The sequence below is a fragment of the Cynocephalus volans genome, chromosome 15 (genome assembly GCF_027409185.1).
Source record: "Cynocephalus volans isolate mCynVol1 chromosome 15, mCynVol1.pri, whole genome shotgun sequence".
NCBI classification, from domain to species: Eukaryota; Metazoa; Chordata; class Mammalia; order Dermoptera; family Cynocephalidae; genus Cynocephalus; species Cynocephalus volans.
Window position 1 is genome coordinate 91,202,816 of NC_084474.1, and position 24,845 is coordinate 91,227,660.

At 49.4% G+C, this 24,845-nt stretch overlaps 1 protein-coding gene across 1 annotated transcript in view; it reads right to left on the reverse strand.

The window, feature by feature from the left end:
• The window catches only part of COL22A1 (collagen type XXII alpha 1 chain), a 274,799-nt gene that overhangs the window by 5,663 nt on the left and 244,291 nt on the right, over positions 1-24,845 (reverse strand). The window contains exons 51-60 of the mRNA XM_063079935.1: positions 22,065-22,118; positions 19,484-19,528; positions 18,680-18,733; positions 16,998-17,051; positions 12,122-12,175; positions 10,613-10,684; positions 8,979-9,014; positions 6,244-6,288; positions 3,868-4,047; positions 2,105-2,171 (exon numbers count right to left, since the gene is read on the reverse strand). Of these exons, the coding sequence (XP_062936005.1) occupies positions 2,105-2,171; positions 3,868-4,047; positions 6,244-6,288; positions 8,979-9,014; positions 10,613-10,684; positions 12,122-12,175; positions 16,998-17,051; positions 18,680-18,733; positions 19,484-19,528; positions 22,065-22,118 (661 nt within the window). The remainder of the gene's footprint in view (positions 1-2,104; positions 2,172-3,867; positions 4,048-6,243; positions 6,289-8,978; positions 9,015-10,612; positions 10,685-12,121; positions 12,176-16,997; positions 17,052-18,679; positions 18,734-19,483; positions 19,529-22,064; positions 22,119-24,845) is intronic.

Below are 24,845 nucleotides of genomic sequence, written 5' to 3' on the forward strand. Positions count from 1 at the left end.
TTTAAGAGACTTGGGTTATGGGGGCACTGCCCTCCTGGGTGGCATGGCGTTGTTCTTGTGGTAGTGAGTTCTCACTCACTCTTGTGAGACTGGATTTGTTCCCGTGAGAGCGGTTTGTAATAAAGCAAACACACCCTTGTGTTTTGCCCCTTCATACATGTCTTCTTTTTCTTTGACTTTCCAACATATATGACACATCGCACAAGCCCTCACTAAAAGCTGAACCAGAGCTGGCACCATGCTTCTTGGACTTTCCTGCCTCCAGAACCGTGAGCCAAATTGACCTCTTTATAAACTACCTAGTCTCAGGTATTCTGTTATAGCAACACAGTAAGGATTCAGATACCCCTCATCTTGTGTGACTGAGACCAGAGAGGTCAGGAGGCTACCAAGGCCCCCAGTGTTCTGGTAGCAAAACCGAGGTGGAATCAGGGTCTTCTAATGCCTGGTTGGCCCACTTCCTCTGGCAGCCCCTTCCTCCCAGTCCTCTCATAAGGTAGCAGGAGAGCATGTGGTCTTCTGTGATGTTGGCAAATTGTTTAACTTCTTTGAGCCTTGATTTTCTCATCTTTAAAGTGGAGTTGATGCTTCCTTTTCAAAAGATTATTTGGAAGAAAGGACTCAGCCCAGCATGCTCCACCCAAACCAGTGCAAAACAAGTATTGTTAGTAGGAGCAAATACACTAGGTGTCTTTGGCTGGAAACTCCCCAAGGGCAGAGGCCATTTGTGACTCTGGAAAATCTAACCCTAAGAAGGCAGAACATGGAGACACACAGTCCATAGGACATGACTACCCAGTGGGACCCACAATTCCAGCCTTTGTTTCCTTCCTTCCATCACCCCCTTTACCCACCCAAAACCTACTCCTAGCTGTCTGCTCCAGGAAATGATCTTTTCCTTTACATGTATGGAGATGGACCATGTGCACCTGGTGTCCTCGTACCCAGCACAGGCACATGGGAGGTGCAAAAGAACTGAGACATGACCACCTGAATAAATATGCCCTCCCTCTGTCCACTTGTGCCTGGAAAGTAGTTATGAATTTCTCTTCTTTCCTGCAGTAGGATCATCTGTGACTTTCTTCTCCCAACTTTCCATCATAGAGGAAATGGGCTATTACTCAAGAGAGCAAGGCTGTGAAGAGCATAGATTTTGCAGCGAGGCTTCCCATGTGCTCATCCTGGCCAGACACTTACCACTTCTGCAACCTTAGGTAAGTGACTTAGCATATCTGCTTCTAGCAGTCCTTCCAACAATCATACGTTCTGCCTGAGATAGTTGGGAGGCTTCCACAGGTTAACATATGAAGCTCTGAGAATTATACCTGACTACAGCAAAGCCCTACAAGCTGGCATTATTTCTCTTACCATCCCACCTTTCCCCTTCTCTGAGCATCTGCTATGCACAAGACACATGCCAGACTTGGGTATTTAGCAATAAATCTAATAGAAAAGAATTAAAAGAATTTTAGTTCCTTGAAAGCACTTTGAGTTCCTGCTTTCCTGGGGGTTTTGGCACATGCTATGCCAAAGGTCTGAGGTCTCATCCCATCTTTCAACTCCCAGCTCACCTGGCCCCTCCTCCAGAAAACCTTTCCTCATCCACTCTCTCCCCTCTGAGCTATCTTAGGTATGCCCTTCTGTCCACCTTCAATGCCCGCTGTGCCAAATTAAACCACAGAATCTTTCTTATTGTACTGAAATCATCTTGTCTGTTTCTTTATCTTTCTCCTCCCCTGGTCTATGAGTTCTGTGAGGCCCATAGCAGGCCTCCCAAGACTATTTATTGATTAGATAAATGCTTGAATGCACAGAATAAATGAATGATCATAGCAGAGCTGATTTTGTAGATGGTAAGATCTCCTTTGCTAAAGATAATCAAGCAGTAGCTGAAGGACCACTAAAGAGAAGCTCTTTAGGGGAGTCTGTGTGTCAGGTAAGGACTGGACTGGAGCCTTCGAAGTGTTCAACCCTGATATTCCACATCTGAGCTGCTCTTGGGGTGTTTTTTCCAAGTCAGGTTGCAAAAGTACCAAAGGACGAATGAAAGGACTGCTTCCTGGGGCTCTGATCTACAAGGCTGCAATGAAGTCCAGCTACTCACTTTCCAGCTGTTTCCCAAGCTCTTCTTGAATAAGCCGCCGCAGGGTGTCCATGGATGGAGACTCGCCCTAAGTGGGAGAGAAGATAGAGTTATTTATCATTCCTGTGACTCCTGCCACCCAGGACCCTCAACAGTGCAAGAAACTAAGTTTGTGTGCCATATATACATGGGGCATCACATCTTCTTCATCTAACCCTTTCCACATCCACATTCCTTTCCTCCTTTCTCCTTCACACAGCAACAGCATCCCATTTTATACAGCAGCCTGGATGCTGGACCCTCTAGACCACTGCACCCTCCCAGCTCCTTTGGTGGATTTCCTCTCTGTACAAACCACTGTGCCCATGAATTCCACCCACACACTCTTCCCAGCACTGGACCTGGGAGGTCTGGCTCCTAATTTCTCCCTGACAAAGTCCTGTCCACCTCCCAAACACAGCTTATGGCTGCCTCCTGCATGAAATCATGTTTGATTTCCCCTGTCTGGCTACTTGGCCCCTCTGGTTCCCAGGATCTGGTTTTCCCAGCTCTGGTCCACCATGGCTCTAAACAAGTGTCTGACCAAGTCCTGGTTCTTGGTACCCAGAAGCTGATGAGTGTTGACCAGAGAAGCAGAGTGCTATTCCTACCTAAGAGAGCTGTCCACATGCCCTATTGGGCTTGTTCTTTCTGGTCTGACTCCTAAGGGGCAGTGTCCACTCCTCAAGGATGTGGGTCTTACTGTACTAATCTCTGCAGCCCCAGCACCTGGCTCAGGGCCTGGCATGAGATGGATTCCATTTCCTTATTCTCTTTTTCTCTTCTGGCCAAGAATCTTTTATGATAGTCCCAGAATTCCCATCACTACCCATACTTGGCAAGGCTCAAGGGGGCTTTGGAAGCCAACTCCAGCCTCCCCCCAACCTTGGCCAATCTCAGGCTCTGGCAACCTGGCCTCTTTCAGGATGACTGAAACTCAGGCTGACCACAGCCACTGGAAAGTGACAGGACTGCAGAGTGTCAGAGATGGCAGGGACATGAAGGTCACCTAAGCCTGTGCTCTGAAGACAGTCAGGATCCCCAGAGTACCATAAAGGCTGCTGAGGGTGAAAGGGAGCCACATGGACCAGGCAACCAGCTCCACCCACAGCGTTTCCACCAGGGGAGCTCTGCTTTTATCTTTTACAGCCAATGTGTGCCTTTGTTACAAGTTTGTGTAAAATAAACTTCTGCCACTAGAATAACATACATTAAAACAAAACACTACTCTAAACAAGCTTTTCTTTTCACATTTGGGAAAAGTGAAATGAGAGGGAAAAATGAATACCCCAGGCAGGCAGAAAGAAGGGCAGCAAAGCCAGTACCAACCAAGATGTCGAGCCACCCCTGGTGAAACTCAGAGCACTGAGAGCCGGGTGTCCGCTCAGTCACCTTTTGCACAAGGTCATGGGCAGAAGAGCTCTATAGCCCAAGGAACGAGCCTAGAGGATTCATTACCACTGAGACAGATGGTAAAACAGAAGAGGGAGTATTTTTGAGCACCTCTTAAGCTATATATGTTATGTAACTTAATCGTCATCACAAATCAGAAGAGATTTTCTTATCCCTTTTTGCAGAGCAGGGAAGGTAGGCTCAGAGAGGGCAAGTAACCTGCCCCAGGTCACACAGCCAGCCACTGGAAGACTGGGATCTGTAATATGGTCCCTCTGAGGTCTACACACTTCCCTGTCTTGCCCTCAGACCTGGAAGAGCCCCAAGTTCAAAGCAAGAGTCAGCATCCTTACCCTTAGTCCCGGAAATCCTGGCTGGCCTGGAGGCCCTGGGGGCCCGGCTGGTCCATTCTCCCCAGGAGGTCCTTGGGGGCCCATCAGGCCTGTGTAGCCTTTGTGCCCTGGAATTCCAGGGTCTCCAGGTTGGCCCTTCCCACCAGGAGGTCCTTTGTCACCTTTGATCCCAGGATCTCCCTAGAGGAGGAAAGAAGTACATCAGTGCACGTGTCAGGGGTGGACAGTTCTCCCCATGCAGCCAGGGCCAGTTCCAAATCTCTGCCTCCTGGGCCATTGAAAGGGAGAACCTCATTCCTGGCTGACCCATGTGTGCATGACTTGGGATGAGAAGGGCCTCAGAATCTGTCACATCCACCATCCTGATTATGCAGATAAAGACATGGGTACCCACAGAGAGAAAGCCACCTGCCCATGGTCACACAGGGAATCTGTAGAGGACAGAATGAGGACTTTGGTTTCCAAATCCCAATCTCATGTTCCACTCCAAGAGTGCAGCTCCTCTGCCTGCCTGGAGAGGCCTGCCCAAGCTACTGAGATGGACCCCGGAGCTGTTGACCCATTTCTGGCCCAGTTTTGCTTTATGTCAGCTGGAGGGACAGTGGCATCTTACAACAGGTCATCACCCACTCCCTTCTCTCAGTTCTAGTGAGTCCTTAGAGGGTTATCCAATGGCCTCAGACACTGCCTGGGACCATTTTCTTCCTGACACTGGCCCAGAGGTTGAAGGGCTGGATTAATGACTTGGGAACCATGGCAAACACAGTCCAGTGTGGGGGTGTAAAATAAAAGTTATGTGTGTATTTATAACACCCCCCAACAGTTGTGTGCATACCATGGAAAGATAAAAAGCAGAGCACAGCGATGGGCCCTGTGGAAGGAGCTCTAAGGGTAAGATGGGAGGAACACACACGTTTCATTGTGTTCACTTTTCTGCAATTTTTATTGTTTAACTATGTGACTGAATCACTTTTTTTAAACAATAACCAAAAAAGCAGTAAACGAAAAAAAATTAATTTAGTCAGATCCTGGAGGGGCACTTAAATTTTCCATCCAGGTGTGATGAATTTTATGGGGACAGTCATCGCTGTCAGCGATGTTGAATTCAGGGGTCTATAAAAGTCTTGGTTCCTAGTACACCTGAATGCCAAGGCCCTATCACGTCCTCTTCGTTAAAAGTCTCCATATCACTCTGCAGTAAGAGGACGTGTCCCATATTTCAAATGTTCTCAGGAGTAAAAAGGAGTGGAGAGTCTCACGGCTCCTTGGCAAGCTTCCATGAAACCACTTAACGGGGGAAGGCAAGCTCTCCGTTTATTGATTAGGTACTGAAGAAGAGATTCCTATTTGTGGTCTGAATTCCCTGGCTTCCAACCCAAACTCAAGCCCACACTCTGCAGAATAGCTCCCATGGGTGCCTGAGGGACACTTCCACGGGGGAACCTCCGTGTCTTCTCAGCCATGGCCATGTCTCTGGCTCCATCACTCAGGAGCCAACAGCCATGGGACAGAGGAATCCAAATCACCGGAAGAAGAGAGGGAGAGAGATCTGGGGTGGGGAGAACCCCAAGGCTCCGCTTCCACTCTCCTCTCTGACTGCTGGAGAAGCCAGCTCCCGGCCATCCAACTTGTGAAGAAAGCCGAGATAAATTCTTTGCAGGACCATGCAAAACAAGTGGAGGGGAGGGGTGGGGGGTGGTGATGTCCATGTCGTGCAACAGCGTGACAGTGGGACAGCTGACCAAACGCAGGATTGCAGCACATGAGACGTTTAAGGCCTCTCAGGGGAGCAGCTGTCTTGATTGTGAGGACAGTCCCCACCCCCACTGGCTCTTTTGCAAGAGATTTTTAAAAAGTGACTTTCCCTGTTGCTTTTTGAAAAAATGAAATGTAAAGAAAGGCTTTCTGAGTGTAGCTCCAAGGAGATTCATTATGGGAAAATCTGTTCCCTTGTCACCTCCAGCAACAAATCTGGCTCCTGGCAAATTGGCACTTTGAGAGCCGAGCACGTCATGGATGGGCGTTTGCACACGGAGAGAAGATAATCTGTCACCTTCTCCAAATGCCTGCCTTTGAATTTGTAATTGTGATGATTTTACGCCTTAAAATAACACCAAAAAGAAAAAAAAAGAAAGAAAAAGAAAAAAAAAATGCAACATCAACTACAATACCGGGGAACAGGGTGGGGGAAGAACCTCTCTTTGCGGGGCTTGTGATTTTCCAGGTGATTTTCCAGTGAACAGAAGCTACCACTGGAGACAGCTCTCCTGGCTGGGTCATTTCCTAAAAGCCTTGGACAAGCGCCAGCCTCAAGTCCCCTTGCCACTGTGAAAAGGTCACAGTCAGCGCACGCAAGGGGACTGCACCTGCACTCACCCTTTCTCCTTTGGATCCTGGTTCTCCGGGTTTTCCAGGGGTACCCTGCAATGAGACAGGGAAGGACAGTCATTTTACCAGTGCCACCCGCACCAGCATCTTTGCTCTTCCCAGTTATTCTATGCAATCCTGTGTGCTGAGCACAAGGGATCCTCAGGCAACAAGGTCCCCCCCAAGGGCTCCTTTCTGATCTGTCTAACATTGCGGGGACTGGTCCACTTCCTCCTCTTTCCTTTCCTCCTGCCACAGCCCACTTGTGACTGACAGCACCAGCCCATGGTCAGGCCTCTCCTCTTTCTGTCCCAGGAGAAGCTCCATGCCCTTTAACACACCCAGGAGACCCTGCATGAATTGGGGCCATTGATAAACTCTCATTTCCTTTTCTGCCCCAGATGACTCTACAGCCCCCACTGCAGCGACATACAGGTCTGTTGTCTCGTGGCCTCTGCTCCTCATCCTCCCTGTGCCTGCGGCACACTCCCCCACCGCTCTGTCCCGATAACTCACTCCCAGCTGGCCTCAGGTCTCTCCTCCAGGAAGCCCTCCCTGACCACCCAGCACTTAGGGAAGCAGCTCTCTTCCATGTCCCCACAGCTCCCATACTCCTCCTGGGGGTAGTCACATTGAGACACAGGAGATAAAGCCCGTAGTCCCCACTGCTGAGACACCTCCTCCCACCTGGCCATGGCTTCTGTCATTCTCTCCACCTGGAATGTCTCCTTCCTCCCTCTTCACTCCCAGTCCCTCTGCCCCCCACCCCCTGCAAAGCTGTGGCTATCCCTGTGGCCAATGTCCTTCCTCATACATGGGCTAGTTTCCTGCCAGTTGACACCTGACTTTCTCTCTACCCACGTGTGGTGACCAAGGTGTGCTTGTCTGCCTTTCCCGTAGACAGCAAGCATTTGGAAAGCAGGGCCTGTGTTCGCCCACCCCTGGACTTCACTCTCCCACTGCGATCCCATCCTAAACCCTGCTCTGTACTTGGTAGGTGTTCAAAAAGTACAAACTACAGGGCTTGACATTGGTGGAGCAAGTTCAGCCAAGTAGCTCTTGTCTCATGTCCTGGTCGATCGAGCCTACGCTGAGTCAGGAAAAGAAAGTCAATCTGGCTCCTCTGAGCCTGGCCCAATCTGCCATTTCAGCCCCAGAAACATTGTGCCCCCTTCATGCAGGTGCCACACTCAGCCATGTGGCCTGAGACATGGTCCCTGTCCTTATGGAGTTCACAGCCCAGCTAAGAGGCAAACATTGGCACAGCTGATTCTAATCCAAGGCAGACCGATTTGATTTCCATAAGAGGCACAAAAGCCTGCTCTGGAAGCCCTGGGAGACAGAGCATGACTTTGTACGGTAGGAAGCACAGAGCCTTGAAGACCAGATAGAATTTGTCAGGCAGAGGAGGTGGAGAAAGGCACTCTGAGTGGAAGAAAGAGCGAAGACCAAGCCTTGGAGACGGGGAAGGTGGGGCCGTATTGTGCATGGGGCAGCAGGAGGCAGGAGCTCACCGTCTAAAGGGAGAACAGGGCCTGTTAGGGAAGACCTGGGATGCCTGCTTAGTCTGGACTTTATTCTGAAAGCCACTGGGGCGCCAGAGCGATTTTGTGTAGGCAGCAGCAGCCCAACTATGAGCCCATGGGGCTGATGCCACCCTTGGAAATGGGAACTGGGGGTGTCTCCCCCACCCCTCAATCTAGTAGGAAAGAGGGAGTAGTGAATGGTCAATGAGTGAGGGACATGCCCAGGGAGTGGCCATCTATAAGCAAATGCTTCCCAGATGTGGAGCCACCTGAGCCAGCGTCAAGGAAGTCACCCCTCCCCCCAGCTAAGAAAGGAACCCAGAGGCACAGAGTGAAATGGATTTTCTCCATTCGCAAGGGAGCGCGCAGGCTTGGAAATGGGTACACTGAGTTCTGTAGAGCTCTCTTCTCCGCATTCATTCATTCTATTCATCTCTCATCAACTATATTTGCTAACTACTTTGTGATGCTGGTCTCCTGTGCTACAGCAAAACAGAGCAGGGTGCTAAGATAGAGAATGGTGGGTATCTGCTTTGTTTTGGGTGGCCGGGAAAGTCAAAGGCTCTGCGTCAGCAGAGAACTCAGAATGAGCAGGAATAGGCATGGAAGGGCGATGGGAGGGGTGGTTAGAGCTCTCTGAAAAGAGGGCCCTTGAAAAAGAACTTGCATGTTTCAGGAGCTAAAAGGCCAGAGTGACTGGAGCTCAGAGAACGAGGGGCAGGGGCAGGGCTGGAGCCTTCTGGATTCTACTGAGGGTGCAACGCAGAGACGGAGCCAAGGTTGACCTGCAAAGCGACAGCCTCTGCTTACGTTCCACAGATCACTGGCTGCTGGGTGGAGAAGGGGTGCAGAGGGGCAAACCTGGATGAAAGGAAACCAGTGAGGTAAGAGGGGATGACAGACCGCGTGAGGGCTCAGGGGCAGAGATGGAGAGAACTGTATGGACTGAGAGGTATTTTGAGGCCAGAGTTGCTAGCACATGTTGGTTGATTGGACGCTGAGGAATAGAGAAGTGAAACAGACACATTAAGATGGTGCCCCTCAATTGGCTACATAACTTGCGGGGCCCCACGCAAAATTAAAACATGGGCCACTGTTGAAACACACTGGGGATTTCGGCACAGTGACAGCTACAGCAGTGTAGGGGCCCTGCTAAGCTCAGGCCCCCAGAGACTGCCCGAGCTAAGCTGCTGGAGGGGCAGCAGGGCAGGTACTCACCTCCTTGCCTGGGACTCCTTTGTCTCCCGGCTCTCCCTACAAAACAGCAAAATGTCAGTTGGCACTGCAGCCTCCGCACATCGCAAGTGACACGACTGTCTTTGAAACAGACATTTTCAGTCAAGTCATGTCCCAGCAAAGAATGCAATCGATGGTCCACCAGACATCCCAAACAGGATTCTGAAGTCAGCCCATGCAGAGGAAGGCAAAAAAATTTAAAAATGTTGCAGTGAGGGAAGGGAGCCACAGGTCCTGGCCTCCTCATCAGTAGGAGGGGTGTGACTCCACCCAGAGGGCCTCAGGGACACCAGTTTCACAAGGTGTCTAGATGTGTCAAGGAGGGCATCTCTGAGGAGCAGGCTCGGTGCGTAAAATAAAACACAAGAGGACAATGGCCCCAGCCTGAGGCTCCGCTCCTCCACTTACAGGCCCTGTGATCTTGGACAGCCTTCTCACAGTGCCTCAAGCTCTTTGTGCCTCAGTTTCTTCATCTGAGAAATGGGAATAGCAGTTGTGCCTGCCTCATAGGGTTACTATGGGATTTAAATGTACTTCAGTACTTGTAAAATACTCAGAACAGGGTCAGGCATGCAGTAAGGGCTGGACAAATGACACTTAGTCGCAACAAATGACCTCATGTGGCGACTAAGGGAGATCATTGTTGCAATGCATCCAGTAGAGCAGGGGCCTGGCTGCTCAGTGGCAGCCAGATCATTAACAAGGGCACGAGGAAGGGGCTTTGGCCTTCAACAGTCAGCAACTGAGTGAATGCGCACAAGTAGAAATCAGCAGACAGAGCCAGGCGGGGCTGCAATGGTGAGGCAGGGGTTACTACCTCGAACAGCCGGGGCTTGGCTGGTAGTTGGGGCTCCCAAAAGGGTCAGAATTAAACTCAAGGGGATGGACAGGAACATGGATAAGGTTCCTACTCTCACATGTTACATACAACCCTCACTTCTCGGCCAGCAGTTCAGGATGGGGACCGAAGCAGGCAGAATACACCAGTGGCCTGAGTTCAGAAATGTTTGCATTCCTCAGAATCCCTCTGCCCAGAAACCCAGCAAAGATTACCTTCAGCTTCTCTCTGCACTAGACTCCAGCACCCGCTGGGGCACACACTTACCGTGTGGCCTTGAATAAACCACGTGCATGTCTGACCCTGCAGTCCAAACCTGCTCATCTTTACAGTGATTTCTCAGGGTCCTTCAAGCTCTGGGGTCATTATGACCACCACTCTCTCACCAACATCATTGCAATTATTTATATACATTGAGCACCTGTCATGAGCCAGGGCCCTTCGTTAAGCCCTTTACACGGATCATCTAGTTTAATCCTCAGAGTGTAGGCTGTTATTATCCCATTTGCATAATGCAGTAGCTAAGGCACAGAGAGGTTAGGAGATTTCCCGGAGATCTCACGATTAGGGAGTGGTGGGGCTAAGAATCCCACCCAGGTGTGACCTCTGAGCATTCCACCATCTCCTGAATCAGGACGCAACTTTGACCCCACACCAGGTCAGCATGGCCTGAGCGGATGGACCTGAGGATGGAGCAGGAGGCAGGGAAGGTGCTGAACGTGAGTGTCACACGTGGAGCCAGGCCCCCAACTGGCCCCCATCTGGGTTCTCTGCTTACCGGGAGCCCGCGGGGACCCAGGAAGCCAGGAAGTCCCGGGCTACCATTTTCTCCTTTGCTTCCCTTCTGGCCCTGCAAAGGGAAAACAGGGAATTGATTCTTCAAGGTCACGTGCCAACTCAAGCAGATTCAGAAGCCTTGTGACCACTCTGTATTACAAAGGCATGAGACATCTACAAAATAGAAGAAAATTTCCTTTCCTGTCACTGAGGGGAGAGGGTTAGGAAGAGACATGGGGTCTTGTGAACCCCAGTAGTGCTGCCAGGGGCAAGGGAGGAAAATTAGAAGTGTTTCTGTAAACAGTCGATGGCCTTTCCACTGAAAGCAACAAAACTGAAATGGGACAGATATTTCACAGTAACACCCTGATGTCCCCTTATGAGATGGTACACTTCTTCCCACGTGGCTGCCAAGGCTCAGGGTTTGGTAAAATCAGTCTTTGCAAAAGGCCTTTGGAAATCTTTCAGCATCAGCCTTTCTGGGAACCCACCGTATGTGGGTCAGCTCTTTGAGGGCCAGCTCTGCACTAGTGGGGGACGGTGGCTCCAGCCTTATGGTCCAATCCTGCCCATCAGCTCTGTCTCCTCACCAACACTGACAAACCTCACACCACAGCTCCTGCATGAGGTTGTTAAGTTTTCTAGGGAGTCAGATTCCTTCAGAACAGCTGTCCTTAGTCCAATAAGAGAATGGTCTCCATTTGGGTGTCAAATGCCCAGTTTACCTGGGACTTCTGGGTGTCCCAGAATGCAGGATTTTCTAACTGAGGATGTTCCTTATCAACTGGGATGAGCTGGTCACCCTGGTTTCCACTGTGCCAACAGTGAGCTGTCCAGGACCGGTCATCCCGTTGCCCCATGGGCCTTGCAGGTGGCCTTCGGAATAGGATTGCCAATTTCAGCAAATTAAAATACAAAAAGTGTGGGTGGGGAGGAGACTAGTGTTCAGGCTTTGACTTAGACACCGCTAGAAGCCATCAAAGAACCATCTTCCTTTGCATGTCTCCCCATCTACCAAGCCTGAACTGCAAATCCTGAATCCTCTATCCAGTGACAAGGACTCTGCTGATAGTCAAGCCACCCTCTTCCAACTACCTACCCACTGAGCCTTCCTGCTCTCCCCACACCCCACCCCTACCTCCATTCCCAGGGTGCCCACTTACCCTGTCATCTGAGACGGGAAGGGTTGCCCGGCCTGACCCTGTCCTTCCATCTCCTAAAAACATCAAACACCTATCGTACAACCTTATTACACATCTTTTTTGTTGTTGTTTTTAATAGCTTTAGATGCCAATGGCTGTAGATAACAGAGCGCCAAGTGCATAATCACATGTCTCTTAAACTTTGAAAGAGGTCCTCCCTGGATCCTCTTGCCACCAGCCTATTTTTACCATTCCCATAGTCCCTCCTCGGTCCTTCCAGGGATAGAGACTGGACAATTTGTGATGTGAGCCACGGCCCTTTCAAAGCTCGCTCTCATACCATCACACAGCATTACAAGAGTACTCACTGGGCTTCCTGGAGGTCCAGGGTCTCCTGAAGATCCAGGTGATCCATTCTGACCCTAGTGGAAGAAAAAGAAATAATAACCCTACCAGGACTCCCTGCCGGGGCAACCCAAAGCAGGACGGTGGAACAAAGAGATCACTGGCTGTGGAGGACTTGATTTCACACTGAGTCTGTGACTCCAGCCAGAATGGCTCTCAGTAAACCATGTCATTACTCAGAGGATGTTTCTCAACCTGTAAAAGGAGCTCATAATATTTAATTCATAATATTGTTGTGGAATTAAATGAGTCCGTGGGCATGAAAACGCCTAGCTCAGGCATCGGTGCACATGGCACGGGCACAGTAATAACCCTGAGCACATTCACTTCCTTGCCCATTCATCCTTCAGCTCAGATGCCATGTGAAGACACCAACCAGCCGTCTGACACAACCCACCTTACGAACAGTTGCTGCCATCCCTGCCCTGCCGTTCTCAGCTCAGGAAGCCTGTCTGCGTGCTGATCTCATTTCACTCCCCCACCAGGGGCATCACTGCATCCCCGTTTAATACACGAGGATACTGAGGCACAGAGAAGAAAAACCGCTGGGCAGAGTCAGGCGGCTACAGAACTTAAGGTCCATTAACTCCAGATTCTGTGACTGACCGGCGAGTTGAACATTCTCTAACTGGATGAGTATTTTGTGCATGTACAGATACATTAAAACCATTAAGATCCCTGGTAGAAAAACTCAGAAAGCTCAAGAATGACCTTTCAGGGTCAAACAAATTCCTATTAAGCCTGAATTCACAGCTCAGCTTCCCCAGGCAGGGATGGCCTCTTCCTCGGCCCACCCCGTTTCCCACCTCCAGGCTTATTCTCACTGGATGCTGTGTCTTTACCTGGCTTGCTTCCCTGCTGTGACTAGCCCAAAGGTGAGTGTGTGCCTTGTTGACCTTTATGTCCAGCAGCTGGCATAGTGCCAAATACGCAGAGGGCTTTCTGAGAATGAGGGAGCCAAGAACATTGTGGAGAACCACTCTCCATCGATCCTTCTAACCAAAAGGTGCTGACACCCTGCAGTCCGTGATGCACGTATTCACGAGTGTGTCGGCTCTGCGGAAACGTGTCACAGTAAACAGCAGCCGATACTGAGCTTCTTACCTACCAGACCCTCCCCTAAGGGCTTTACACGCATTAACTCACTCACTACTCACATCAGATAAAACACCAGCACCATTCTACAAATGGGGAAACTGAGGCATGGAAATGCTAAGCAACCTGCCTCAGAGGCAGTGGAGGAGCTGAGATCTGAATCAGGCCATCCCACGTGACTCTGCCCTCATTAAGACACGACTTACGGATTAGTTATCATAAATACGGCTTCCACCTTGTGCTTCAACAGCACACGTGACCGTGAGTGATCCGCGGAACTTATCTCACTGGATCTTCCTGGGAATCATGTAGCATAGGTGTCTTTAACCCTATATCACAAATGAGGAAACTGAGGCACAGAGAGAGCATCGGACCTTCCTGAGATCACCGAGCTCATGAGGACTGCGATGGAAGAAGCAACTGGGCACCTGTGGACTGTGGACTGTGCTCAGCCCTTCCAACGAGTGCTACATGACAGTCCTCCGGCACCTCCCGCCGCCCACCAACCCATCTGTGTCCCTCTAAAAATACGTGCTTTGGCTCATCCCTATGGAAATTATATCTCTCCTCCTCCTTCCTCTGGTCCTTCCTTTGCAGGGAGGATAGGGCCAAGGCTCACTAGCACACAGTGCCAACACAGGCTGCACGCACAGAAGACGGGCAGCTCCGGGCAGCCACCTTCCTCTGGGCACTTGAGGATTGTTGGGCCTGGGACCTGTTTCTTTCCTGGGCCATCGAGCCACTCCTCATGACCCACACTTCCTTGTGGAGAGTCAAGCCTCTTTGGTCTCTATGCTGCTCGGGAACGAAGCCCAGAGCCTCCCTCCCCAACTGTTCTTAGTTCCAAATTCCTGTTCCGAGCACCCTCCTTCCAGCATGATCTTTCTGACAAGGAAATCTAGCACACACAGGCCCAAGGTAAGTGCTTAAGCTGCCGGCTCCTGAATGAGACTGCTGAGTCCAAATCCTGGCTCTGCCAGTTATTAATTGTGTGATCTTGGGCAAGTTAGTAGACCTCTCTGTGCCTCCATTTCTCATCTGTAAATGGGGACAGTCATAGCATCTGCCTTACTGGATTTGCAGAGAGCTCAAGGAGTAAATGACACAACCGTTTCATGCTGCCCCAGCACTGAAGTCTACCAATATTTCTTGGAAGCCAGACGCTGTAAGGTGGTTGCCACATGGGCTATTCCTACCCCTGTGTGACTGCAGACTTTAAAGGAAGCAAAAAGAAGGTTTTTGGGTTGTGCAGGTATTCGCAGTCATCACATCTATCAGTGGAGGCACCCATACATGTTCCATGTTGAGTCGCAGGCCGTGTGAACTTGCTGGGGTTGCTGGGAACCTCTGCTCACTCAGGGAGGCATAGAAATGCAAGCTGAGTGAGAGTGAGGTCGTCTGACACATAACCTGGAATCTGCTCTGATAATGTGCTTTTAAAAACAGACAAACAAAAAGAATATTTGCCAAACTTTAGCAGCTTACGGTCGGCACCACATTCCTTGTAGTGTACTCAGAATTAATGCGGGCAAACTAGAAAACCACAAAAGTGCCTTTGGAGACCTCGGGCCTCCAGGGCCACATGGTCCCCACATGTGGCATGTGAAGCCCTTCACAGACTCACCTGGACTGGCTGCTTCCCCAACATACAACACACCCGTCCCGGAGCACTCACTGTTCCCAAAATGTCACTTGCTTTTCCCTGTTTTGTGCCTTTGAAGGTGTCTGCATTCATCAAGGACTGATCGAGTAACTATTCAGTGCCAAGAGGCCTTGGAGGGAGGCAGAGCTCTAGGCCCCCCTCCTGCCTCCAGGAACAGAGGTGGCGTGGGGCACATTCCAAGTGCCAGGCACAGCTCTGTCACTTTATTGGATTAGCTTGCTAGATTCTTATAACTCCCCTTCCCTCCATTTTATAGATGAGGAAACTGAGGCCCAGGAGAACTGAAGAAACTCACCCACTTCACGTGATGAGTAAGAGGAGAGCCAAAGATCAAGCCCAGATGGGTTAACTCCAGAGTGGGGTGGTAGAATAATTGCTTTTTTGGATTTTTTAAATTTTAAAACAAATATTATAATAAGCTATATACCTGTTTGTATTCTGTATACATATCTGTGTTTAATACATATAAAGTAGTAACTTTTACACCCCAAGAGCCAAAGTTTGCCCCTTGAAGGCTACATCACTCCACTGAGAATGCATGCCCCAGGGTTCCTGGGTTTGGGCTCATTGTAGTTATTGAGGCCCCATCAGGGGAGAACGTGCCTCCACCTGGTGAGTTCTGAAAAGACGTGGCATTCAAATGCATATGGCCTGCACACACCCCACCTCTGGGATCCTGTAGACAAAGCGCATGGTGACATCCATGGTAGGGTGAAGAGCAAAGGATTTGATGTCAGAAAGTCTTGACTTTAAACTCACTCTTACTGGCTGCATGACCTTGACTTAGGAAGCCAGTGTGTATCTTACAGGTTCATTCACTCATTTCTTTTTTCCATTGCTCATTTTTAAAAATGCACAGGCATACAAGCTATACAAAATACGGAAGTTGCAAAAGACAAAATGTTATGTAAAAATATGTATTCTATATGCTTGGAGGTGTATTGAAAATATTCCAAAAGATACACAAAATGCAATTAACCGCAGCTCCCACTGCAGTGTGGAATTGGGGTGGGATGAAGAGGATGTTTTCTGGTTATTTTGTAATGTTCAGTCCTGTAGAGCTCCTTTTACCTCCTGCAAGCATCACATTTATGATAGTATATACAGACACCTATCTAACAGCAGCCTCTCTGAGATGGCCCCAGGATTTAAGTGGGATAATGTATGTTTTTCTCTTTGCACAGGACTAGGCACCTAAATACCGATTTTCTACCTTCCACTCCCATCCTCTCTCAGGCTGTTCTTAGATAAGAGGAGGATTTGCCTAGTGTGGGAACAGCAGGGATAATATCCAAAACATTTATCAACCATACAGTGTTCTATGTTGAATTGCGTCTCCCAAAAAAAACCCTGTGTTGAAGTCCTAATGCCCAATATCTCAGAATGTGGTCTTACTTTGTAGGGTCATTGCAGAGGTAATTACTTAATGATGAGGTCATACTGCAATAGGCTGGGCCCCCAATCCCCTACACTCGGTATCCTTCTAAAGGGGGGGAGCTTCAGAGACAGACGTGCATGCAGAGAGAATGCTACATGAAAATGAAGGGGCAGATCGAGGGGACACTTCTACAGGCCAAGAAATGCCAGAGGTCACCAGCAAACCCTCAGAAGCTGGGGGAGATGCTGGGAACAGATCTCCTGTCACAGCCTCAGACGGAAAAACCCTGCTCCTCTTACTCTCAGACTTCTAGCCTCCAGAACCATGAGATAATACATTTTTTTTGTTGGGGCCACTGTGTTTGTGGCCCTTTGTTACAGCAACCACTGATACAAGGCACAGTCAGCAACCCTCAGAATGGCCCAAAGCTAGAGCAGGGCCCTGGAGAGAGGTCATGTGAGCCTTGCCGTGCCTGGAGGCACCTTTACCCTTTTCATTGCTGGATTGTGGATGGGTGGTTCCAGCAAAGAACCTGGGATGTGTGGGGGAGATTACTTAGGGCAGTGACTATTTACCCACTGCTGAGACATATTGCCATTTTTTAACAACACATATGGCTGCACCAGAATGAACCAAAAAAATGTCAGTGTGGTAACATGGCCCACCAAATCATGCAGAAAATTGGTCTCAAAGCAACACTCACCGGTGGGCCCCTCAGTCCTCGAGGACCCTGTGGCCCTGTGGGTCCAGTATCACCCTGAAACAGACAGAGAGGGGTCACATTATCCCAGAGTCACTCTGTGAAGATGAAGGAAGCACAACTTCAAATGTGCACCAAACCTCACCAAGTTTCCCAAGAGAACCAACAACCTGTGTCCAAACCGTCTCACCATCAATCACCACTTATTCCAAATATGGACCATTCACTCCTGTGGACGATTTAATGCACAAAAGCCCTCATCTGTGCATTCACTCATTTATTTACTTGTTTAGACATATTCCACCTAGTCCCTCAAGGATTCTAAGTGGCTCCATCTTGAACTGAAAGAAGTAACCAGAGAAGAGAAGCTCTCTTGCAGTTATTTTCCTGTCTCACCAGACAGTAACCTAGAACCATTCCTGCCTGAGTCACCAGAGTAAGAAAAATGCCACACAGGTATATAGCACCTTCCAGTTTGCACAGCAGTGGTAACCATCACCACCTGCCGTGGTCTCTGAGCAGCTTCACATCACGGGTCAGACAGCTGTGATACAGGAAGGAGAGCGTTGCCCAGCATCTGGTGCCTGGGCTCCTGTCCCAAGTCCAGCCTGACCTGCTGGGCAAGCTGAACTCAGCTGCACTCCTGCCTAGGTAGCTCCTTTCATTGCCTTTCCTATAAATTGACGTGGGGAGGGTGGACTAAACCAGGATTTTCACACTGCCCTTAGCATCTGAGAGGCCCCATTTAGGGCGGGGCTGGGGGTGGACTCTGCTATTAGCTGTATGCATGGGCTCCACATGCTAGATTGGTTTTGTGAAACAAATTCCACTGCCAAGGAAACACATGCGGACTAGATCGAATTTCTCCTAAGAATCTTTCCAGCTCCATCACTTGCCAATAGCAGCTCAGCCAGAAAGCCAATGCACTTTGGTGCATCAGGAGCCACTGGGGAGGAGTCCACGTCATTGGTGCAGGAGGCAGGTACCAAAGGATGCAAAGGGCAGGCATGAGACCACTTGGGACCTACCCTGCCCAAGCTTCTGACCAAGCTCCCTTCCCAGGGAGAAGGCCAAGCTATAGCCTGAATGTCACATGTCCTGCAGGTTGCCACAGAGGATGGCCAGTCCCCTGGGGGATGTGGAGCTGGCAGATCCTGGGCGCCAGGCTGGCTCCTCCTGCTGCTAAGTCTGTGTAATCACAAATAAGTCCCTCAACCTGTCTGGATCTCAGATTTTTCATTTGTGCAACTGAGTAAAAGTTCTACATGCCCTGTCCAGACTCTAAGACCAAATAAAAGTGAGAGCCGTTAAGCAGCATAAAGTGAGACAGAACGTGGTGGTGGCCATGAGAGGCTCATGATTATGCTGATCATTGAAGAGCAAGGAAGATGGAGAAATAACCTGGGAGAACCTCTGAAATGCCTCTCAAGTTCATTTAAAGCTGGGCCCATTAGGCCCATCACTGGTACCAACAGACACACACATCACAATTGATCCAGCCCAGCACCCTTATCAATTGTAAGGCACAGGCACCAACCCATAGCTGGATGCCCCAGTCTCGCCCATGCTGGTTGATTCTACAAGATCGCCTGTGTGTGCTGACACCACTATGGTACAGTTCTGGGATGTCACTTCTTTCATATCCCCCCACTGGCTCAGCCAGGTCCCACAGCACCCCCACTTACATCTTTTCCTGGTGACCCTTCTCGACCAGGGGGCCCCATGGCACCAGGCTCTCCCTAGAAACCATAAACCAGCTATTAGAGAAGAAGATGCTTCAGCCACTGGCTGACCAACCACAGCGACATCTGAGGATCTTGGAGAGATGGAGAGACCAGGGGGACCGTCCATCACGAAGCCTATGCAGGGCATATTAGCTCTGTATGTAGAGCCCTGGCCTGAGAGGGGTCCGTGACACACCCAAGGCCAGCTGAGAGTGCCGGGGCCACGACATGCCTCTCTGAGATTTGTCCCCTTATCTGCTGCCACGTTTGATCTTACCACGCTCAGCCTTCTCCTTGTTATCTAGAATATGCAGGACTCTAACCAGCTGACCCCTGAGGTCACTTCCATTTGGGCATTAGAAAAAGATAGAAGTTAAAGGATAAGAAAACAAGCTCTAGAGTCTTCCCATCTCGAGTAAGGCCAATGCTTTTTATATATAAGCTCCAGGACCCTGGGAAAATCACCCACTTGCTCTGGGCCCCCAGTTTCCTTCCTCTTCAAAATAAGTCTCATAGCAGCACTTGGCTTGCAGGGCTCAGGGAACCACACCTGAGTCCAGAGTGATTTGGGAAACTGCTTGTACATCAATGCCGTGTCCCTAGAAGAACCACCTAGAGAAATGGGACCAGGAGAGGGGATGGTGCCTCCCAGCCTGCCTGCTGTGCATGCATCTAGGGTAACAAGGCACTGCAGAGCCTGCCGGCTCCGGGAGGCCAAGTATCAGCTTGGTTTTACCTACATGACCGCCAAAGTTGCCCGCTTACCCGGGGACCTGGTGCGCCAGGATCACCAGTGTGTCCCTTGAAGCCCTAGAAGGAAGAGAAGGAAGTTATTATACCAAAGAGCAGACTAATGAGGCAGAAAGGGGTGGGCTCCTGGGAAGACGGTCCAGCTGCATCCCATGCCTCGCGCTTTAGCTCACACTGACCCCCCCCCTTCACCACCAGTTGTAGTATCTTGAACCCTAACCTGTGCTGGGCATGGTGCCAAGTGCTTAATAACTGGACACCGAGCCCCTCCTCCCAGATCCCTCTGCGCTGTGACAGGGCTGCTGGGGCTTGTCCTGCAAATGCTTCAGAGTGTCGGGGCATTGCCCCAGGTGTGTCCTGAACTGCCCGTTCCTCCTAATCTTCCTGGTCTCACACCATGCTGCTTGAATGCCCCTCTGCCAGAATCCTGGGTGAAGAGGTTCCCTGTAAACATCATTGTCTTCACCCGGGTCCTGGAGCCCCTTCCTTGTTCCTGTAGCCATGGCTGGTCCCACCCAACACCCGTGAGTAGGGACAGCTCAGGGAGCCTCATTCTGGGCCTCAGTGCTGGGCTGTCCATACCCAGAGTAGTAACTTGAGGGATACCACCTAAAGCACCACTACAGAGCTTCCAACTCCATGAGTGAAGATTTAAACCCTTCACAGAGCTGACACTACCATTTCTAATCGCCAAACTGGTTACATAATAATGCCCATTTCACAGATAAGGAAGGTAGGGCTCAGAGAGGTAAAGTTCACACCCAAAGTCCCAGAATGTAAGGAGATTTGGATGCAGGGAGTCTGTCCAGATTAAATCCTTCCTATTTTCTACTGCTCTCCTGGAGCTGCACTGCGCTTCTGTCCTGACTGCTGGAATGGCAGTTCCTGGTTGGAGTCAGGTCTAGAATGGAACCATGACTCGCACGTGCTAGCTGTGGGATCGTGGTGCTTTACTTCTTCTTGAGACTCAGTTTCCTCATCTGTGAAGTGAGGAGAAAACCTGCTTCTGTGGAGCTGCCATCAGGACTGAGTAAGAGAAGAATGGTGCCCTCAGGTGTTCAAAACAGGCCGATTACATTCTGCCTGAGAGGGCCAAGGACTGCCCGGGTTCCGGCATCTTCCTCAAGGACACCAGAATCCCAAACCCAGCCAGCCCAGAGGCCAGGACGCTGGCGTGCCCTCCTCCCAGCTGCTCAGGACAAAAGAACAACTGAGGGACCACACACATGTGCCAGGCACGTGGCTGGGAACCGTCCATGATGTTTCTTCTCCTTTAGGACTCAGAACCATCCCACAGGAGTGGAAGCTGTAATGGCCTTCGTTTCATAGAAGAAGAGAGGTTCAGAAAGGTTCCCTATGACCAAGGTCACAAAGTGAAATGACAAAGTGAAGGCCGAAGCCAGGTTTGTCTATCTCAAGGTCCATACTGCCCCTCGAAGCTTTGCTCTGACTCAGGCCACGCCAGCCAGAGCCGGGTCTTCTTCCACCTGCTTGGGTCTCTAACCTCAGTCTCTACCTTACAAATCCCAGTGGAGAGACGGGTCTTGCCTCCAAGACGGGTCCCATCAAATAGGTTTTCTCCTCGGCTATAAAAGCCCCTTCCTCTCCAATAATCCAGGAACCCCTTTTAAAAAAATCAATCACTAATCTGTGTTTTAATTTCCATAGGAAGTAGTATTCTTCATTCTCAGGTTTCTTCCGGAGCAATCAGGTGAAAGCAAGGGGATTTAGGAAAAAGGAAAACTGATTTTTACATTTTATTTCCTCCTTATTGAATACAAGCCACATGATGTATTGATTTTTTTTTAAATAAAAAGAACATTAAGGAAATAAAACTAGCATTTTGATCTGCTACTTCCCTCCAGATAATTGGATTTTAGGATTTTCATTAAAAATCATATGATTTTCCAAAAAATTATATAAGGAATAGTGTAAACAATTTTGAAATTATGAAGAAGTAAAGCATTTAGCAAGAAAACCAACAACCATAAAATACATAGAGTTCATTTTTATAGGAAAAATGTGTCTCTGTATGTTTATATGTAAAACAGCTGGGTAGCTAAATATAGATTTCAATATATAGAGATGTTGGAATTCATATCAGAAAAAACTAGAAAAAAATACTAGAATGTTAATGGAGCTTTATGTCTGTGTTATACAATTAGAAATGAATTTATTTTTCTCGATATTCTTTTTCTTATTATTACCATCACTAACATCATTGCTTTGCAACGAGAATGGATTACTTTTAAAATTGGAAGGAAAAAAAAATCTTTAGCTATGGAAAGTGTTCAAGACTAAAATTAAGACTCATTTTTAGGTTTCTAAAAGAACACCCACTGAAGTGATAATAAATAGGTTAAGAACAAAGAAAACTTAGAAAACCAATGTTGTGATGATAGTTGCAATTGTGAAAACGCGCTTTACAGCCACGCGTGTGAAACAGCTGAGTGATTACAGAGGTGCGGCACTGTCCTGGAGGAGAGGGACTTCGGAGCCCCCGTCAGCCCATCTTGGCTAACACCTGCCCCCCGTGGCATGAACCCTGTGTCTAACCAGCTTTGCTCTACCATCCACAACCAGGTTGGGCACTCACCGGTGGGCCTCGGGCACCCTCTGGTCCTGGTAGACCCGGCTCTCCGGCTTTGCCCTGGGAATAAGAAAGAAAAGAAGAGTTTGAGGACCATGTTTTAAGGGTCTTCCTGTTCTTTGTTGTCTGTGCTTCATGTCGTTACATTTCCACAGGCCAATCTCTGCCCCCACCCTGCCGGCCTTTCCCTTGGCCTTTTGGTCCATTTTAGTTCACACAAATCTTCACTGTGTTTTCAGACCTACTATGTTCCTGGTTTTCCTGGGATGGTGCTAGGTACACAGGTCTCATCTCCAAATTAATTACCCTTTCTGCTGTCAGAAGTGTTCTGGTCTGGATGAGAAATTATCTGGTCATCTTAGTTATAAATGGCTTTATACCTACTGACCAAAACACTTCAAGGCAGCTATTAATTATTGCACTTTACTGATGGCGACTCTGAAGATCAAAGAAGTTATGTTTTTCCCGAGTTATTAAATAGCAAAGCTAGACTGAATACCAGCCGAGTGCCACAGCCATGCGGATTCTCTTCTCACACCTACTGGCAGCTGCACCTGCACACAGGGTGGCCTGCGATTTCCACAGCCTTTTCTCCACCCGTTCTTCTCATATATGGAGGAGTGATGCGGACACTCTTGCTATTTAAAATTCTTTACTGCCGGTAACTTGGGATCATCCTGAACAGAACCAAGTCATGAATAAAAGCCGGTGGGAGACTTGGGGGCTCAGGTCATATAAAGCGGTGAGAGGTTGGGGGGGTGAGGAACAAGAAAGTGGGTGAATGGCATGTTTGATTGATGGGCAGACAAGGCATCTCTGGGCCTCCTCGTCTTTAACCAGAGAGCATGCTCGTTCCCAATCATGCTGTCCTCCTCATTTCCCCAGCTCCGAACCTTGGGGGTCATATGGGGTCCACTGGGGGGATGGGAGAGGTGAAAAAACATGCTTGGATTTAGAGGGAAAATCACAGAGAGAAGGTGGGGCACAAGACTCAGATTTCAAGGTTTGTCTTTTCCTTCTGTCCCAGCTCTTCCAAGTCTATTCGTGTGACCTTGGGGTGTCATTCCCTTCCCTGGGTCTGAGTCACAGTTGTGAATTTGGGATGATCTTCCTCATAAGTCTTTGTGATTGACAGCATACAGGCCCAGCCTGGCTCCTGCCCCATGGTCACATGTGATGGCCACCACCTCAGGGCACCAGAAGCAAAACGATAACAACCAGCAGCTACTGAAGGTTTTCCACGTGCCAGGCGCAACTCAGTTTTTTACACTGTGACCTAGGGATTCCTCCCTGTGAGCCAGTGAGGGACATTCTCCTGTTATTCCTCAGGCAAAACACTGAGGCACAGAGAAGCAAAGTCATCTGCTCAAGGTCACATGGCTGGGTTCTGATCCAAGCATTTTAGACTTCATTCTACACTCCAAACTTCATCTGACACTATAATCAGTGCTCAGATATCTATTAATAAAAAAAAAAGCAATAGGCAACTCAAAATGTTGTATATCGATCCATCAGTTGGTGTATCTATCCATCCATCCATCCATCCATCCATCTACATACTTTGTACATCTGTCTGTCTATCCATCTTTGTCCTTCATGCTTAAGATCTGAAGAAACAGGTCAAAGTGAAAGGACTACCTGCTACCTGTAGCAGATGCTGCCATTTCTGAATCATATCCCCTAGGCTCACCCAGGAGAGCTCTGCCCTCCTGCACAGTTGAAGTTCCTACACAGGCTGAAGAGTGCACAGAATGAGCATGTGCTCTGACCTTAGGAGGTTTTGACTATGAGGTGTGGAAGGCCCAAGTGCACGGAAGTTAATGCCTCCGGGAGAAATTGTCAATCAAAAAAGGCTAGAAGTTGATGGATAAATATCCCAGCCTTCTCGTCCCTCAGCTGGGAGAGAATGGAAGGGGCTCTAGGTGTGTTCCTCACAGACTTTCAGAGGGCCCCAGCTGCCCGCTGGAGTCACCACTGACCAGCCTGCCCTTCATGACTTTCCCTGGTCCATTCCCTTGCTCCCTCTGTGCTGCATGGGAGGCTCTACCTGCACCCAAATCCTTGTCTCAGAATCCTAGGGGATCCCAGATTCTACCCATTCCTGTGCCAATTGCCTCCCCAACAGCTCAGAGTGATAAAATGTTGGGATGGCTGTGCGCTGAAATTCCAGAATGAACCACCTGGATAACTCTGGAATGTGCACCACAGGTCACAGCTGCCCCTTGGGTGGGAGTTGTCTCCCTACCTTGTCCAGGAAAACCAGCCCTGTCTTCTCCGGCACTGACCACTGCTCACCCAGGACAGGCCTGGGCTTATAAGAGTGCATGCCCAATGCCTGGCACAGACCTAGCCTGGATCGACTTTCAATAAAAAGACCAAATGAAGACCAGTGCCCTCAGCTATCCTGTGAATGCACTGTGAATGGCAGCCTCTCAGGACAATACACCTTCTGCAGAAAGGTCAATTCTCTGGGAATGTGGGTCTTGGATGCTTCACTTACCAGCTAAGTTAACTTGGCTAAGCTATTAACCTCTCCGTGCCTTAGTTTCCTCATCTGGGCTAATAAAGGTACTCCCGCCCCACAAGGTTTTAATGGGGAAGACACTGGAAAATGTAATGAAGTGGTCAGTGCCCCCGATCCTAGGTCCATGCAGTAGCTGTCAGCCTCAATGGTGGTATTTGTTCTTCTCTCCCCATGTGCCACATGGTCACCCCGGGTGACTGCCATCGGCCCTCCATGGGCAGCTCTGCTGGGTGTCAGCCTTTAGCGGCTCAGCGGGAGCTTTT